We start from the raw sequence: 18,292 nt of genomic DNA, 5'->3' as shown, positions 1-18,292 counted from the left end.
TTCATACCAGCTCGACTTCGAGTGTCTATTTCTTATTTTCTCCAGCTACATGGTTATAGATTGGCCATCAATAGTATTATACAAAGCGATTCTTCGGGTGGACGGTCGATCGAGAAAACAAAGGCAACTATTAATAGACGTCTAGACCCACGATTGTTCCAACCTTAACCGCCGGTGCCATCACGTGACCTACCTCCGCGGGTCGGTGGAGATCTCCAGGCCCGGAGACCCCCTGTGTTGTTCACTTCACCCTCGGTTGACCATGATGCTCTGTGTTCACAATTTGAAACGTTGAGTGTCGATGTTCTCCCAATGAGAACTAACTACACCACTTGCCGACATCCTGTCACAACTCCCGTGTAGAGGCGGAGCAATGCCGCAGACAGCTTCGCTTTGGCCACTTTTGGATTGACACAGCAAGCATGAGTTATTCATATCCAAACAGCGCGAACGCGGATGCCTACCGTCCAGCCCGTCGCGATTATTATGTCGACTCATCTAATGGCCACCGCCGTCTCCTCGACACTTTGCCACCGTGGCTACGACAATGGGTCGCCGAACTCCAAGCTCATTGGACTGCCCGGAGCTTCACCACCACCGAGAACTCTCGGGGCAGTCATGCACTAACAGCACGGCTATGGAGGGTATTCAGACGCATATTCACAGTCACAAATACCCTGGCTGTTCTCTGGTTCTTTACGCTCTGGTGGGGGGAACGGGCCGTGTTCCAGGATAGTTTGGAGAAGTGCGCCTGGGAAAACTGGGAAAACTGGGTCAGTATTTCATTCCGAATAACCAACCCAGCGGGAATAACCTGTAGCTAACTCGAGATTACTATTCTTAGCCTCGAGAGGCAGCGCCACATCATGTTGCTTTCATCGCAGACCCGCAGCTGGTCGACCCTCATACCTACCCCGGTCGGCCATGGCCCTTGTCCACTTTAACCGTGAAGTTCACCGATCAATATCTTCGGCGGTCCTTTTCATCTATTCAAAGAAATTTGGGCCCGGACTCGGTGTTGTTTCTCGGGGACCTGTTTGATGGGGGAAGAGAGTGGGCAACCTCGCACAGCTCCAGTCCCGAGAAGCGCTACCAGAAATACAAGGATTCGTTCTGGAAGAATGAGTACCATCGGTTCGTGAGGATATTCTCGAACCAGTGGAATGAGGGGGATCCGCACTCAGGCAATCCCCGTGGCCGGAGAATGATCGCTAGTCTCCCTGGGAATCACGACTTGGGTTTCGGAACCGGGGTTCAGCTGCCCGTACGTGATCGATTCCAGACCTATTTTGGCCAAAGTAATCGCGTTGACGTTATTGGCAACCACACTTTTGTTTCGGTCGACACGGTATCATTGAGCGCCATGGATCAGCCTGACCCAGAGACCGGAAGCTCAGGGTCTGGGGACGGACATCCGCCAAACGAGCGTATTTGGAAGGAAGCAGAGGATTTCCTGAACAACATGAATGTTCATCGTGGCAAGGCGGAAATGGGAGAATTACGCCTCATGAGAAACCAAAGTGAAGGCCATGTGTTTGACCATAAAGTCGTGGACCTCTCGCAGCCTACGCTTTATCAAAAACTCCAACCGGAGGTTGTAGGGTTCCCTGCCATTCTCCTTACCCATGTTCCATTGTATCGCAAACCGGCCACGCCTTGCGGGCCTTTGCGAGAGCATTATCCGCCTTCAGATGGTGAACCGGAAGAAGATGAGCGGAATGCCCTCTCGATCACTGCTGGGTACCAGTATCAGAATGTGCTCACGCAAACCATCTCCAAGGACTTGGTCACGAAGGCAGGCCCGAATCTTGTCCATGTCTACTCTGGGGATGACCACGATTACTGCGAGGTCACTCATCGCGAGTTTAGTGGCTCACCGAAAGAAATCACAGTCAAGAGTCTCTCCTGGGCTATGGGGGTCCGGCGGCCAGGCTTTCTGCTGACCAGTCTCTGGAACCCTGTTGACCCTGCCACCGGGAAGCCGACTCACTCAATGAGCACGGGCGCTACGTTGCAAAACCACTTATGCCTCCTGCCCGACCAATTGTCCATCTTCATCCGTTACGGCCTTCTATTCGGCCTTACCCTTGCTGTTCTTCTCGCACGAGCCGCCCTTCTTGTGCTCTACTTCCCCGCAGTGGACTCATCTGCACCCATTCTTCCCCTCTCTGAATTTCGCCCTCCCCTCCAGGTCCACACCGGCAAGACCCCAAGTTCCAGTACGTCTAGCTCCACGTTTCCCTCACCGGGTGGCTTGGCCAGTCGTGCCATCAATGCACCTTCTCGCTACCCCAAAGTGGACGATGATGATGCTTACTCCGGTCCAGATCACGATGACGTGGACAAGGCGAAGTGGAAAGCTAAGGTCCCCGCTTCCCGGGGAATCTGGGGAGAATTTGTAGACTCGGTCCAGTATGTGGCTACGATTGTGTTTGCATGGTATTTCTTCTTGATCTGGCGATGGTAACGACCGGGGTGGAGGAGGGGGTGCACATCGGAGTCTCTACTACTACTACTACTACTACTATACTGTATATACAAAAGGCATCGGATGTGTCTCTTATCATCATTGCTTGTAGACTTAACTTTCACCAACGATATAACCTGGAGTCCCTTCTGTACGGTTCACGAACTGGAAAAGGTTTCCCAGAACCATGCTCGACAAAGTTTTACACTTTTAACTTTTTTTCTTTTTCCTTTGTTTTCTTTCCAAGGGGTTTCTTCTGTGGGGGAGTGCGCGAGGAGATGTTTTACCTTCGAGGCGCAACCATGGTTCCGCCCGATAGTCAATATTTGCCCACAAAGTCAATCCACATCTTAGTTTGGTGCCTAAGCGTTAGTCCATCTGGATAGGGTTAGGGGCTGATCCCCGTCGTGTTGGCTAGCCATGGAAAATGCAACTTCTACGACGCCAAACGGGAAAATGTCGGAGAATCTGAGACTAGATCTACAAGGCTCTCCCAATCAGAGCCCCGACGCGTACGGCCAGTGCTCCAGTGGCAAAAGCCCTAATTTGCTTCAACCATGTCACATCAACACCCTCGACACAATGTCATTGTGCGTCGAGACGACACTCTCTGCCCGAAATGGCACCGGTGAGACTCCGGATTGTCGTGAACGTGGCTATCTTTCCTCCATGCTTTAGATCCATTTCCCCGGATGGAGTCGTGGAGCTGAGGAGGGAGTGTTATGGGGTCGTGCAGTATTCCCTTTTCGACACGATCCGGTCACACTGCCAGAGCGTGGCATCTATTTTCCGATACACCAGAAGAAAACTCGGGAGGTGAAGCGGTTCGCGATGTGACTTGATCCGAATCATATTATTAATATTACGAGAAAAGTGGTGATTTCGGCATGGTCACGGGTTGGCCGCGTTCGGCATCGTTGATGAGAACTTCCTCCCGTTCTCGGCTTCCCTCCGCCATGATTAATTTTTTTCCCCTCAACACTTTATTTTTATCCTGATTGCCACTGGCGTTCTTGTCCCGTGGCTCGGATTGCCGTCACGGTGCGACCAAAGGATCCCGTAGATGGGGAGGGAAAAACCTATCCATCGTATTTGGGCCTCCACTCTGCGTGCCAAGTTCCAGAATCGTTCGATGCCCGTGGTTTAACTTGGGCCTCGGCCATGTTGCTTACTTCCCTCGAACCAATCATTCGTATCTATGCGCCAGTAGCTTCGTGCAAACCTCCTCCACTTTCCACGCCGTCAAACGTTCGTCTTCTCCAGACTCGGGGCTGTGGCGCGGAGAGAGACACATCTCGCAGGTCTAGGGCCGAAAGTGCCCATTAATCCCTCATGCGGCCAACGCCAGCCCATACGAGGCTGATCCCGTGCCCTCGATTGGCTGAAAATGCGGGATAGCGCTGGTTTCGGCCGGCTCCTTAATGTAGTTGTTCTCCATGATGACCGGATCGGGTCAAGATTGGCTATGGCGACCTCCTGTCTGAAGCAGTACAAAAACTCTGCCATGACCCCCTTCCCCATGGAGAGCATGTATCTCATTTTTCTCTCCACCTCTCGTTCCAACGTCTTTCTCCTTGCGTATTGATCCACAGCCGAAGAATCTTTCCCTAGATTGACCCCAGTCCGTGTTGACATTCACCATGGGCTTCATGCTGAAGAAGCCGGATGATGCCACGGGCTCTGCCGCCCCGGCTATCATGATTGGATTGTTTGTTGCCTTTGGTGGTGTGCTGTTTGGGTAAGCTGGCCCTCTATACTCTCTTTCATAGACCGGGAGGCTGACGACTGGGCCCTATAGTTATGATACCGGCACCATCAGCGGCATTCTTGCCATGCCGTACTGGCGCAAGCTGTTCTCCACGGGCTATATTAACCCGTCAGACAACTACCCCGATGTGACCTCCTCTCAGTCCTCCATGATCGTGTCTCTCCTGTCTGCAGGGACTTTCTTCGGTGCGCTGGGTGCCGCACCCATTGCGGATTATTTCGGTCGTCGGCTTGCGATGATCATCAACACATTTGTTTTCTGCTTTGGTGTCATCCTCCAGACCGCTGCTACGGCTATCCCATTGTTCGTTGCCGGAAGATTCTTTGCGGGCCTGGGTGTTGGATTGCTGTCTGCAACCAGTATGTCATGAACGATAACCACCTCGCAAGCTCGAGGATAGTGTGCTAACAGACCACAGTTCCTCTGTATCAGTCCGAGACCGCTCCTAAGTGGATCCGTGGTACCATTGTTGGTGCCTACCAGCTGGCTATCACCATTGGATTGCTGCTCGCTGCCATTGTGAACAATGCCACCAAGGGCCGTAACGACACTGGTAGCTACCGTATTCCTGTCGCTGTTCAGTTCGCCTGGGCTATCATCCTGGTGGTCGGCATGATCTTGCTCCCGGAGACGCCTCGCTTCTTGATCAAGAAGGACAAGCACGAAGCTGCTGCCAAGGCTCTCTCGCGCCTTCGCCGCATCGACGTGAACGATCCTGCTATTGTGGAGGAGCTGGCTGAGATCCAAGCCAACCACGAATATGAACTCAGTGTGGGCAATGCGAGCTACCTCTCTATTCTTCGTGGCAGCATCGGCAAGCGACTGGCCACTGGCTGTGCTGTTCAGGCTCTGCAGCAGCTGGCCGGAGTCAACTTTATCTGTATGTATTCTCCCGCCCCTCACCACCATGTTGAATACCAACTAACATCTTACAGTCTACTACGGAACTACCTTCTTTGAACACTCCGGCATCAAGGACGGATTCATCATTACTTTGATTACCAACATTGTTAACGTTGTTTCAACCTTCCCCGGTCTCTATATGGTCGAGAAGTGGGGTCGTCGTCCTCTTCTCCTGTTCGGTGCTGTCGGCATGTGTGTGTCTCAGCTCATCGTCGCCATTGTTGGCACCGCCACCACCTCCGACGTCGCAAACAAGGTGCTGATCGCCTTTGTCTGTGTCTACATCTTCTTCTTCGCTTGCTCATGGGGTTGCACCGCCTGGGTGGTAACTGGTGAGCTCTTCCCTCTGAAGGCTCGTGCCAAGTGTCTCTCGATCACGACCGCCACCAACTGGCTCCTCAACTGGGCCATCGCATATGCCACCCCTTACATGGTCAACTCCGGCCCGGGCAACGCCAACCTGCAGTCCAAGGTGTTCTTCATCTGGGGTGGATTCTGCTTCATTGCCGGTGTTTTCGTCTACACCTGCATCTACGAGACCAAGGGCCTGAGTCTGGAGCAGGTGGATGAGCTTTACGCCAAGATTCCTGTGGCCTGGCGCTCCACGGAATTCGTCCCATCTGTTAGCTACGCGGACGTCCGGGACGTGGCTGCCGGCAAACTGTCCGGCAACCTCACTGAGCTGGAGGTCGACGCCCAGATGAAGCGCGACCTGGAGCATGTTGAGAAGGCCTAGAGCATACGCCGGCGTTTGTGAATTGGGTTTTGGGTTCGGTGTTTATTTTCCTTCTTTCTTCGTTTCCATGGTGCCTACACTGCCTTTATATACCTAGCGAGTGGCGGTTCGAAACGTTATCTTGGTGATGAGAGACGTGGTATGATGATTGGATCACGATCAGCTTGAATATCTTGTATTATATAATATTCTTCTCGCACTGCTCTTTTGACCAAGGATTATCTTTTTCGAAGTTCATCATGGAATTGTCTGTCATCAGTCGTAGGTTACAACTCAACCGTCACCGTGCACAGTTCTGAGGAGACAACAAATAAATAAACAGGCTCACGATATCAAGAGCGGATCCGGACTCTGTAGCTGAACTGTGGAGTTGACCTTGACCGTGTCTCCCACCGGCTCTTCCCGTACCCTAAAACTGGACCCTGGCTGTTGCCTGAGGCACCATGGCTTACGTAGCGCTTCCCCACGTTCACGTGTCGATCCCTTTTTTAGGCGCTTCCCAATGAGGAAGGGCAACATGGGACCGACTGGGGAATGATCAACTTCCTCCTGTCGTTCTCCTTATCCTCCTTTCCCCCTCCCCCCCCAGTTCATCGGTCACCAGGGAGATACGATGAAGTGGTCCTTCTCTTCCCCCGCTACTACCACTTCCTAACTACGATCATGCTGATCCGCTCGGCTGCAGAGCATGACCCCGACTCTGTATACAAAGTGCCGCTCCTATCCTGCGAACCGACGGACAGTCCGACACCTTTCGAAAGAATGTCTATGTCAGCTACTGTGACCAGGGTAATCCCCGATATCTCCCCGATAGAAGACAAGAATGTCCAACCGGGACTAGAGCTACAAGAGCTGAACACGACATGCGACGGGAACGCAAAGAAGACCAGCGGCTCAACTGGGACCGATAGTCCTTCCGAGCAGAAGCAGAGTGTGTCGCAGAAACAGCCCAAGAACTACGTCTTCCCGTCCCAGGATCACCCGCTATTTCCACCGCTGCCTTCGTACGGGCCGCCTTCCTTCGTGTTTACCATAAAGTGTCTGGTGCTGCAATGCGTGTCGTTCCTGCTATCGCTGCTGTTTCTGGGTGCTGTGGTTGTCGGAGCACTTGTGTGCAGGACCCGACTTGCTGTTTCCCACGTCAAGACCCGCCTCCAAGGCCAAGATCCCAATAAGCAACGAGCGTTCTACGAGGAGGAGCGAGCACGGGCGTTGGAGAGGCAGAAAAACTTGCAGAAGTGGAAGCGTCGGCAGGAGAAGAGGGAAGTCGACGAAGAAGCTCCCGATGAGTGTCCGCCTCTGGAAGGTGGGAAAGATCCGGTCGTATGCGATGTGGCGTACTACGCCCGTAGGGTCGGCCTGGACGTGGAGACGTTCCGGGTACAGACGGAGGACGGATTTATAATCACTCTGTGGCATGTTTATAACCCACAGGAGTACATGCCCTTGCCTGCCGATGCGAGGGCTCCTCGTGGACCCGGAGTGTTTACGGGGAAGAAGGACCCCGGGCTCTTTTCGCGGCCGAACCGTAAATATCCCATTCTTCTCATGCACGGATTACTGCAGTGTGCCGGTGCGTACTGCACTAACGACGAGGACAGCCTTGCCTTTTTCCTTTGCAAGTCCGGGTACGATGTCTGGCTGGGTAATAACCGCTGCGGACTGACCCCGGAGCACACGACATTGTCTCCGTCGGATCCACGGATGTGGACGTGGAATATCCGACATATGGGCGTACTGGATCTCTCGGCCCTTATATCGCGCGTCCTGTATGAGACCGGTTTCGAGAAACTGGGTCTTGTGTGTCATTCGCAAGGAACGACGCAAACGTTCGTCGCACTGGCGAAAGACCAACGTCCCGAGCTAGGGGAGCGTATATCAGTCTTTTGTGCTCTGGCTCCAGCTGCGTATGCTGGGCCATTGATCAAGAGAAGTTACTTCCGCTTCATGCGGATCATCTCCCCTAATGTCTTTCGCATCGTATTCGGTATCCACGCTTTTATTCCCTTCATGATGACGGTCCACCAGTATCTGCATCCGAAGATATACGGTACGTTGGGTTACTACGTGTTCTCGTATCTCTTCGGCTGGAGTGACACCCGTTGGGATCGCGGCCTACGGGACCGTATGTTTCAGTTCGCTCCGGTATATGTCAGTGCCGAGACAATGCGATGGTGGTTGGGCCGTGAATGCTTCGCCACACAGAAGTGTATCCTGGCCACTCGTGAGGTCGACCTTCTTGAGACGGAAGAGGATCATCGCTTTGAAAAAGGTATCGATGATGGGACCTCGCGTAGTAATACCGCATGGTACGGACCCCAGGCTCCCCCGATGGCTCTATGGGTCGCGGGAGCCGACAACTTGGTTGATGGCAGAAAACTGCTTCGGCGATTCCACAATGGACGTGAGCCCCATGTGCATGTTGTCCATGAAAAGGTTATCGAGGAGTACGAGCATCTTGATGTCCTATGGGCCATGGACGTCATTGAGCAAGTCGGAAAGGAGGTACGACAGGTCCTCTGGACGACGATGCCGGATGATGCCCGCGCCGTGTGCCGGGTGCCGAAGGGTATGCAGTAACATCCTGTGGACATGAGATATGAGGTATGACTATATATTAGATGTTTTTTCGGGGATTCGTTGGCTTGGAGTTTACACTTTACTGCTTGTATAGATACAGTGTACTTAACGATATACATAGTCACTTGTATAATAATTGTATATATTGAAGATGCCACACGTCATATAATATGCCCTCCGATACAGTCTTCCAATGTATACGCCATATGGCATGTTTCAATGGATGCATGTCACCCTCCCCGGCGAGGCCAATTTTTTCCCAGCTGCGAAGTGTAGGGGATATGCATCTACAGAGTACATGTACAGCATGAGCTGTGTCAATTGAATATTGTAGTATTTGAGATGAACCGACGAGCTGGTTGACTAGTAGCAAAGAGAAATGATTGCCAGTGAATATAGGCCTATATCACTTATACTTCTTTATATCTACTCTGCCTCTCCAACTCCATCCCCCAACCATAGCACTCATCACTATCAAGCACACTTTCAAGAGAATATCATATCAGCCACCAAATCCGAAAGAAGGCCCAAGCACCCGGACTGGGATCCCTACCCCAAAACCCAGCAGTATGCCAGAAGACCGAGCCAAATGACCGAGGGCAACCACACGCAGGGCTCTGAAGTCAAGCAAAGAACCAAGACTCTGCGTCTGAGTGTATCCAAAAGCAGCATCTCCTCTTCAGGACACTGAGTCCTAAGCCGTAAATCCACCACTTCCACGGTGCGACATACTGTTCCCAGCCTGGGGTAATTGCGCGCTATATCGCAACTGGAGATCCTATTCCGCAAGGGCACAGGATTATTCAAATTAATCGTCTGCAGCTACTATGTATCAGCAAACATATCCCCAGGATCCCTAGCCCGTCATTGCAAAGCACCGGAATCCCGTACAAGGATCCAGGATGTCCCGATAGAGATGTCAAGTTAACTGAAATATAGACTGTCATTTACATAATAGGAGCCACAGCTCGATTCAGAGCTAAGCATTGACCTACCGACGTCCGTTCAAATATGAATATCAACGTTACTCGCCTACCCAGAGGGAAACCGATTGTCGCAACGGAGAATAAATCAAGGACTGTGACATTGAAAGGCCACTACACGCTATCAGGAGAGAATGTAGCCCGACACCATCCCTACATCGTCAGCCAATATCCCGGCAGGATACTGGGGAATAGTAGCTTTGAAATCGGATGTGTTGCATACCCGGCTGACGTACTCGCCGATGGTCGACAGTTCGGCGAGCTGTCTGTAGGCTATCCTTGACTTTATGTGTTGGTCTGATTATCTCAGTTTTGTGTCGCACTTTGCAAATTGTCAAGCAGACCCCCGAAGTCTTGTCGCGTGTCCCTGGGTTAATATGCCGGGTTGCTCATGTGGTAGGTAGGTAGCTTGGGTTAAAGAATTTCCTGGCTAGAATGTAGTCCGGGTACCAAACACCTGGTATGGTAGGATGGGCCCGAGTTGTATATTTGGTTCTTTCAATGCAATTAAAATTGGGTAACATCTTGACCGCGGTAACATGTCTGAGGGTTTATCTGCAATAATGCAGAAATATGGCTCTTCAATGGCCAAGCCCGAAGCGATGATGTATGTTCGGAAAGCTGTCCTTGGGATCCTGCCTCATATGGTTCCCAGTGTTCCAGAAAGCCTAGGTTAGAGGGTTAGACCAGAGAAGAATGCAGGAGAGTGTGACAATAAGCAGAACCCAATATCTATTTGCAGTAGTTGTGGTAGATGCTTAATGATATTATGTACATGCGTTATATGTATGAACAGCTTGTGACACGCGCAGTATTGCAGTCAGTCTTCACTCGATGTGATCATGTCTGAAGCAAATTGAAACGACACTCTGGAAGAAAACTGTCCCCAGAGCGATCATCTCTTTGCCACATCCGTCGCATTCGACCCAGCAACCACGTATTGCTTTTCTGTCTTCAGCTTACTGAGAGCACTCTCAGGCAGCTTCAATGTATCGGCTACGATCTGCTTCGGAGTGGACCCGATCCATTGGCCGAGGGCAATATCTGCACTAACGTTAGTGTCGTTGTATAAATCCGTGTAAGCCAAGAGAAGGTAGTATTACCAGTGAACTTGTCAGTCTGCAAAACCTCCAAAAACATTAAATCCTCATCCCCCGTATTCTCAATATAATGGCTATTCGACTGCGGGAAATAGCCCACATCGCCAGCGCGGTAATCGAACGTGGTCGCCGTTGTAGGCGCTGTGAACAACGTCGCGCGGGCCTTGCCCTTGATGAAAAACGTCCACTCGTCACTGGTGGGATGCCAGTGGATTTCGCGCATGCCGCCGGGTTTCACGGTCACAATGGCAGCGGCGAAGTTAGTGGCGATTGGGAAGGTGACAGGGTCGACGATCTTCACGGAACCGCCGGCGACTTCATGGGCCGGTTGCTCAGAGAAATGGTATGAGTAGCTTTGGCTAAGAGGCACGATGCCGGCGGCTGTTGTTACGTTTTGCTCCTCGATATCTTTGGGGGCTTTAGTACCGGGGAAAATGTAGAGTTCGTCCTCTGGGATGTCGTTGAAGGCGGAGATGGGGAGGTCGAAGTTTTTGGCTAGCACAGATCTCTGGGTGTTCTTGATTAGCGTTGACATTGTCTTATTGGGGATTGGGTAGCTGTACGGGGTTGTGGCTGAAGACTTGGGATGCGAGGAAGGTGTTGTCTTCAGAGAAATCCCCGTCGTCGAAGACGAGGAGGAACTCAACCCCTGCGTCTAGGGCTTGGATGGAATGGGGAACACCACTGGTATGATTAGTAGTCGCCATGTGGAAGGCCTGCAAAGAGTGATTGGACATACGGAGGGAAGAACCACACATCACCTTCTGCCACGTCGTCGACAAAGGTTTCGCCGTTCTCGTTAACCGCCTAGTACACGTTAGCAGGCTACCATAGTCTATCTTTATGGGAGCGAATACCTGAATGCGACATGATCCGTTAAGCACCAAAGACCACTCGCTTGCCACGTGCCAGTGCAATTCACGATACGCGCCAGCTTCCAGGCGCATATCGACACCGGCCATCTTGGTCGCGTCGGGCATGACGACGGTGTTTTCTTGACGAGCCCATCCCGAGTTCTCAGAGCCGTATCTGTCCCTGAGTGAGCCTTATTACGTTGCATGTTATGGCAAGCTCTCATGAATACCTGTTCCGACTGAGGCCTATTAACTATTAGCAGTGGTAGCAAATGAGAATGGTACCCAACTTACCCATCGGCCATTGCGCATTGATTGTCTGTCCATTGTCTGTCCCCGGGGGAGCTAGCTTATCGCTGTTAATCCGGTCATAGTTGTAGTTGCCTGACCGGTTAGTGTAAGTGACATTCAGACATCGAAGTTACTTGACTCACGAGGGCCAGGGTCGGACGCTCCCAGGTCGCCGCGAATGGGCTGCGGGTTATCGGCCTTCTCAAAGTCCAGATATGATCCTATCTTCGGATCCTCCTTCTGCGCCGGAAGAAGGGTATACTTGACTTCTTCGGTGGAATGGTCGGATAGTTTATTGTCAGAAGAGTACCCCAGAAGGTCCTCGGATCCTCTCAATGGAGGATTCCCGGAGTTCCGGATGGTGTTCCTAGCGGGGGCACCATGAACGGTACCAAGGACAGCAATGAAGCAGCCGGTATAATAGAGGAGGGATCTCATCTTGAAAAGCGAAATTATTGTCGGTCGAGAGTTGGGAGGCGCTGATGATGGAAAGAGCAGGACGGATCCTATGACTGGCTTTATATAACCGGAACCTGCAGGCTGTTAGATGAGGATCCCCTCATTCCGAGACGTCATGGCTACTACAGCCAGAAAAACCCCTCATGAGGGGATGCTGGGGTCGGACGAGTGAGCTCTATCAGATTATAGACCCTCCTCATGCTAGGTACTCCTTGATCGAGTTGGAGGGTGAGCCGGGGGGCCGGGGGGTTGCTGCAGGCATTCATCTGATACAACCATTTCCTATAGGGGGTCACATATTGGCTACTTCATGAGGGGTATGCCTTGATTGAGGCAAGTCTGAGTGGCTTGCCAGGAGGCCAGTCCCTAAGGCGTCCAATAGGGCTTTTACGATTTGGTTCGGTCCAGAATGCAATCCATCTGCATAAGGGGTTACCTGGTAGATTGAGGAAGCGTTCCCCACCAGTGCATTAGGCAAAAGTCGAGCTAATTCCTCGCCAGAGACAAATATGTGGCCAGTTATGCCCCAAAGGTAACGATTGTGAAGACATAAAAGCTCCGGAACCAAGCTTCGGCTAAGGTTTGGACAAGACTTTAGTAGGGCTGTAGGTGAGTTTGATATTAATTAGCGGAACCCCACTCGACCGATTAGTGGCGGAATTTGCTTACTCGAGAGTCTTACCACTTGCAATAATTCTCCCTCGTGCATTAGTGTCATTGCGGCCTGTTCGCTTACCTGTTCGACTGCTCCAGCCGCATTCTCAATGCAGCATCTGCAGCCATGTAGTCAACACCATGCATACTGGAAGGGGGCATCAAGAAACATGCGATGCCACGTCACATTGGCCGTAGTTTCCATTACGTCCTGACTAGATAGGTCTCTTGTTTGGGGTGTATGGCCCACATTCATAAGGCTAGCGACTCCGCACTCACTGCTGGGGGGAAGATCCACTTGGGGCAAACCTTCATGGAATAAATCAGGTTTCGTGATTTGCCACGGAATAACTTGACTGCCTTGTCCGCAGTATACGTTGTTATCTCCGGGGCCGAACGTCCAGCAGCGAGCACTGACCTCTGGTTGAGGACCGTTGTATCCGGTGGGGGTTCATGGCGACGTTCTGCTGGGAGCATGTGACTTACCCTAAAATTAAAGCAATGCCACCCTTGCCTTTGCAGGTTAATCCCAACTAATAGATGAGGACCTTGTCAATACCGGAAATTTATGGCCGAGGCCCTCTCGCCATGAACCCGGCTAACCCGGCACCGGGTTTTCCAGCCTGAGATTATTATGGTCGTGAAGCATGGCTCCGGTACCACGACGAGAATGAAGGACATTGTGTTCACTTCATGGTTACTGAACCATGCATTCATTTTCGTCGGAGAAGATTCCTTTCCTGCCTGACCCAGGGGGCATTCCTATATCTCTCGCATTTGAAGCCGAAGGCCGAGGAAGCAGCATGGCCTGTTTATCGGCCTTACCCATTGAGGTTAATACATGGGAGGACTTGAGCTGACAGAAGTTCTCCACCGTCAAGGCGATCCACTCCGGAGGAATATTGTGACATTGTCAATTGAGGAGATCCGAAAACTTCAATCAAGAGCCAATCGGAAATGCCAATCCTTGACAGAGATGCATACCTGCCTGGTCCATTCACCGAGATATGCGGTGTTATGTTCGGAATGTTATGGACATACCCGGCGTTGACTCGGGGGACTTCCGCAAGGGCAGCATTCAGAGAGAAACACTGCATGCCAAGCGTTCTGACAGAGACGGAGAGATCAATACCGCAGGCGCCCTTCTGAATGGTATTTTTGTTACTCTGTCCGATGGAGAGCAATCATGAATTGCTGCATCGTACTTTAGGCCCTTGGACGGGTGTTTCATTCAGGAAATATATTTGGAAACACAGCCTGCAGCCTTTGGTCTAAGTGGTTCCGTTCTGCGGGAAATGCTTTTCCCATTTTGCTAAGAGATCGCATGTACTTATGACCACTACAAAGAAATAGCGATAACACAATATGCATGGCCAGTGGACATGCCCCACTAAGCAAGCTCAATTCTGTAATCAAACTAGAGGGATTAATAAACATACACATGGATATCATTCTGCTGTCCGTCTGCCCAGATAGGCGTGGCGATGTTACATGGCGCCATTAGCTCCGATATTATTTATAGAAGCGGGCTGAGGTGGTGCAGGGTATTGAGGCAATCCAGGATCTTCGGTGCTATCAGCATCATCCAAAGCCTCGTTGGGACATTCGTTGAACCAGGTATAAGCCTAAAAACCGTCAGTATGCATATGCACGTTTCTTATAATGGGGTCGAAACGTACAACGTTGGTCCGGGGAATAACTTGGTGATAATCCGCTCGCCCAAGCCCACCAAGATTAGGGAAATGCATGTTAGCCTTCCAAGATTAGCGCTTGATAGATGATCATATGTTGATTACATTACTCACTCCTCGGTCGGCTCCCATATACTGCGGACCATCTGGGGGCTCCCATCTCCACTTCGAGTCCAAGGTAGGAACAGGGCCTTGGTTGATCCACACCTACGAGTAAATCAGCTATGGTATATTCAATATGCCAATCTGTACTGGTTACCTTGGTATCACCGTTGAATTTGTCGATCCAGAGGAAATCAGCCATCCGATCCCCTATTGCAAATGAGTCCTATCCCGTCACTTGATGAGGACCACTTACCGTTCACGTCCGCCCAACGATGATCTGTATCGGGTCAGAACTGTTGAAGTCATGATTATATGCGCTGAAGAAGACTCACTTGCACGGTCATAGCCTTCACTTCGCTTGGCTTGACCGATTGATTCGAAACTATTCTCTCCCTTGTTCAACCAGCCATCCGTACGGCCATCCGGACTATAGACAAGGCCCTTAGCGTACCGGCGTCACGTATGAGGCTTGATAATGGAAGAGTACTCACTCCATACAGAGGTAGTCTGCCCGACCGTCTCCACTACTATTGTTAGCATCCTACTCAAATCCCTTAGTACTGAACTTACTTTAGATCTGCAAATCGAAGACCCAAGTCATCAAGGCCTACACCCCATCCCTGAGTGCACCTCGCATTACCAGTAAGGACTCCCTTGTACTGGAAATAGTTACCCTGAGCATTGTCGCTCCACTTATTTAACCAAATCTCAGCTTCTCCTGTATCTCGATTCACAGCCCACAGATCGCACTGCGTAAGCATCTGGGTCAGACGGGCTCGTCGTAATGTGTTGAACAAATTATCACCACTGGATATACCAGGTAAAGAAAACCACTTACTTTTCCGTCGCCATCGAAGTCTGCCAAGTGGAGACTTTTCCGGTCTTTTTTGACGTTGAATATCTCAGTTCCTTCTGGCTTCCAAACAGGTGGATCGTGAACGTTTCCGTAAAGATATCCTCGTCCTTCAGATGATATCCAAACCTATACAAAGCTGATGAGCACACGAAGGATACCTTCACCGAGATTTACCCACATAGTCATCAGCACCGGTGCCACGCATATCACAGTAATAGACACCATCACCTGCCACAGAACTTGATTAGCCAGTGCAATCGCGAAAGGCCAACTTTCTCACTACTATACCCTTCAGCTTGGTACCGCCGTGTCCAGTGTTCTTATAGACATGGGCGTAATGCTTCCAGTCGCCATTCGTTTGTTTCACAGACTCGATCCAGGTGTAGTCAGCTCCACCTCCAGCATACACTCTTCCAAACTTGATTCGATTTTTGGCGCCATTGACGCCCATCCCAGCGTGAGTGACCCCGGCCTCGCGCCAGTCCGGAATGAGATTCTTTCCAGTGCCCCGATTGTTGATATAGGTTGTTACTTTACCCTTGTCGTCCAGCCATAGCCAATCACTGCGGAAGTCTCCGTTGATATCAACGAGGCGCACGCCGGTGATATCTCCCATTCCTTTACCTTTGAACACGATACCGAGATCTTGCCAATATCCACCGTACTCTTTGGTGGGTGCATCCTTCTGGCCACCATTGCGCCAGCACCGAATATCACCGTTGTTATGAATCAGGCAGCTGCATGCAAGTTAGCCTGACTGAATAATAAGCAACGTGAGAGCTTACTAGTCTATCCTTCCGTCCCCGTCGATGTCGCCGAGCCGAACGTTGATCTGACCCAGGCCATTACCAGGTTTGTCCTTGACCAGTCCAATGCTTCGGAAAGTGGGAATGTCGTTGTTTTGATTTTCATTAATTGAGACATACATGTGTCCCTCCCTGCTGATGCAGATGAAATCGTCCAGGCCATCCCCATTCACATCACCCCATCGGACGCCTGCAAACGATATAAGCACACAGGCCAGACTATCAATAAGTAGTCATAGATATGCATACCTCTAGCGAGACATCCATCCTTGACGTCAATCTTGACAGCACTTCCAAACTTCCCATCATTGTTATTAATGAACATATACGTACCATCCCCATCCTTTGTCCAAACCAACTCATCCAAGGCACCTTCTCGGTGGGCACCAAACTTATTCACCAATTGAGCGTAGTTGATACCAGGATCGAAGTCCTTCTCTTCCTTCGTAGTAGCCGGACTGAAGATGCGCCCCATATCCTTGGAGCTATGGACATAATTTCCGTCATCGGCCCCGCTCCCTCGCTGGGTTTGAACCCGACCTCTCTTATTACCACTTCCGTATTCCTTTTTGCAGGTCGTTCTCTTAGTGTCACTTACACCTGTGTGGTTTGGTGGCTGGAGCAGCCCTTCCCGCTCGGCTTCTTGAATAGCTTCCCACCACACCGAGGCCATTTTCTTATAACCAAAGTCCGTTGGGTGTGTCCCATCGATCAAGTCCTCAGGTTTGATGAAGTCACTCATCTCAGCAAGGACAATGCGTTGGCCTTGTTGACGGCGCGCGGCAACAATCTGTCGATACTGATCACTAATGTATCTGGAGAATTTCACGATCTCATTATCCGTGGTAACCCTGGGGAGCAGAGTAGATAGTATGATGGTAGTGCCTGGAATTGCGTCGTACAGACGTGTCAGAAGAGCATCCATCCGTTCGCCTGTCTTGTAGACATCGACTGCTGGGTCTTTGTACTGATTTGCGTCATTCGTGCCAGCACTGTGCATGTAATGTCAGTCGACATCACAATACCCTCAACAGAGACATCCATACTTTATCAGAATGAGGTTTGGCTGTTGCGGGATGGTTTTCTCGGCCGCTTCGGTGACCTGGTCGACTCTAAAGCCTGACGTGGCCTCCACCTCCTGTCAAATAATAAGTATTAATATCCTTGATCGACTAGCTGGGTCCCAAACTACCAGTCATGTCTTACATTGTCATTCATCGTGCTGGTGTCATTGGGGTGACTGCCGACCATATTCACCCACCATCCAGAGTGACGAAGTTGCTGACGAATCCACCGTCGATAGCCATTGCCATCGGTTGACTGGTATCCGTAGGTAATGGACGCACCCAGGGGCATAATGCGGAGGGTAAACGGCTTTCCATCGCGAGGAGTCAGCCGCGGTGTCTCATCAAGGAAACTGTATCCATCGTTTGAAGTGATCTCCGTGGGAGATTCTTCTGGGAGGAATAGAGATGCAGAGGCAAGCGACAGTAGAGTTACACCTAAAATGCAGATCTGGACTGCCCGGTGAACAGGTGTTCGCCGCCCCATCCTTGTTGTATCGGATAGCCGTGATTCAGTATGGACCATAAGGGCAGCACTGGCGTGTGGGATTGTTATAAGAAACCACGACGATCATAATTCCAGCATAGTTGATGATGACAAGCTACATATTCTAGTTCAGGGCTGAGATGATGTGCGGGATACAACCCCGATGTTGATCATCGGTCAGCGGTGTTGGTTTTCTCACATATCTTATTGGCTTGCGCGAGGAAGCCGAGGAAGGCCGATCTTCATCTCACTCAGCATTAAGGCCTCCTGTCTCTATAACCACCAGTTAGAATACTTCCAGAAAGAGGGCCAGGGAGTGATATATCCAAGTCCACGGGCTTTGCCGGTATGACCTATCTTATTACCCTACACCATATCCTTTAGAACTGTCACAACTGCACTGCCAAATGATGCAATTTCCTGTCCAGTCAATCCTCTAGATTAACAACAGCGGCTCATGTGAATATGAGAGCAGCTAATTTAATAAA

At 50.9% G+C, this 18,292-nt stretch overlaps 5 protein-coding genes across 5 annotated transcripts; 3 read left to right on the top strand and 2 right to left on the bottom strand.

Moving 5' to 3' along the window:
• Nucleotides 1-422: 422 nt before the first annotated feature.
• On the top strand, nucleotides 423-2,467 carry ANOM_009769 (putative manganese ion homeostasis (Fr); the record flags this gene model as incomplete). Its single annotated transcript, XM_015555025.1, has 2 exons — nucleotides 423-773; nucleotides 845-2,467. 2 exons carry the CDS (start codon nucleotides 423-425, stop codon nucleotides 2,465-2,467), a joined length of 1,974 nt encoding a protein of 657 aa, XP_015402571.1.
• Nucleotides 2,468-4,107: 1,640 nt separating this feature from the next.
• Nucleotides 4,108-6,111, top strand: ANOM_009768 (sugar porter family MFS transporter; the record flags this gene model as incomplete). The annotated part of the gene is made up of 4 exons (XM_015555024.1): nucleotides 4,108-4,205; nucleotides 4,266-4,594; nucleotides 4,654-5,115; nucleotides 5,171-6,111. The coding sequence occupies 4 exons, from the start codon at nucleotides 4,108-4,110 to the stop codon at nucleotides 5,872-5,874; spliced, it is 1,593 nt and encodes a 530-aa protein (XP_015402572.1). The 3' UTR covers nucleotides 5,875-6,111.
• Nucleotides 6,112-6,537: 426 nt separating this feature from the next.
• Nucleotides 6,538-8,454, top strand: ANOM_009767 (putative ab-hydrolase associated lipase; the record flags this gene model as incomplete). Its single annotated transcript, XM_015555023.1, has 1 exon — nucleotides 6,538-8,454. The coding sequence occupies one exon, from the start codon at nucleotides 6,538-6,540 to the stop codon at nucleotides 8,452-8,454; it is 1,917 nt and encodes a 638-aa protein (XP_015402566.1).
• A 1,878-nt stretch (nucleotides 8,455-10,332) lies between these two features.
• On the bottom strand, nucleotides 10,333-12,242 carry ANOM_009766 (putative oxalate decarboxylase; the record flags this gene model as incomplete). The annotated part of the gene is made up of 8 exons (XM_015555022.1): nucleotides 10,333-10,481; nucleotides 10,541-11,045; nucleotides 11,101-11,221; nucleotides 11,277-11,344; nucleotides 11,395-11,566; nucleotides 11,622-11,637; nucleotides 11,686-11,775; nucleotides 11,826-12,242. Coding segments are annotated over 8 exons (1,476 nt in total), but the record flags the coding sequence as incomplete, so codon positions are not given.
• A 2,040-nt stretch (nucleotides 12,243-14,282) lies between these two features.
• On the bottom strand, nucleotides 14,283-17,804 carry ANOM_009765 (uncharacterized protein; the record flags this gene model as incomplete). The annotated part of the gene is made up of 15 exons (XM_015555021.1): nucleotides 14,283-14,420; nucleotides 14,475-14,549; nucleotides 14,601-14,693; nucleotides 14,746-14,798; nucleotides 14,845-14,868; nucleotides 14,924-15,018; nucleotides 15,083-15,115; nucleotides 15,162-15,340; nucleotides 15,430-15,573; nucleotides 15,626-15,675; nucleotides 15,736-16,184; nucleotides 16,233-16,443; nucleotides 16,503-17,245; nucleotides 17,300-17,391; nucleotides 17,460-17,804. The coding sequence occupies 15 exons, from the start codon at nucleotides 17,802-17,804 to the stop codon at nucleotides 14,283-14,285; spliced, it is 2,724 nt and encodes a 907-aa protein (XP_015402573.1).
• Nucleotides 17,805-18,292: the final 488 nt, after the last annotated feature.

The sequence above is a fragment of the Aspergillus nomiae genome (genome assembly GCF_001204775.2).
Source record: "Aspergillus nomiae NRRL 13137 chromosome Unknown contig00424, whole genome shotgun sequence".
NCBI classification, from domain to species: Eukaryota; Fungi; Ascomycota; class Eurotiomycetes; order Eurotiales; family Aspergillaceae; genus Aspergillus; species Aspergillus nomiae.
Note: the sequence above shows the minus strand (reverse complement) of the source record. Positions and strands in the feature narration are given on the sequence as shown.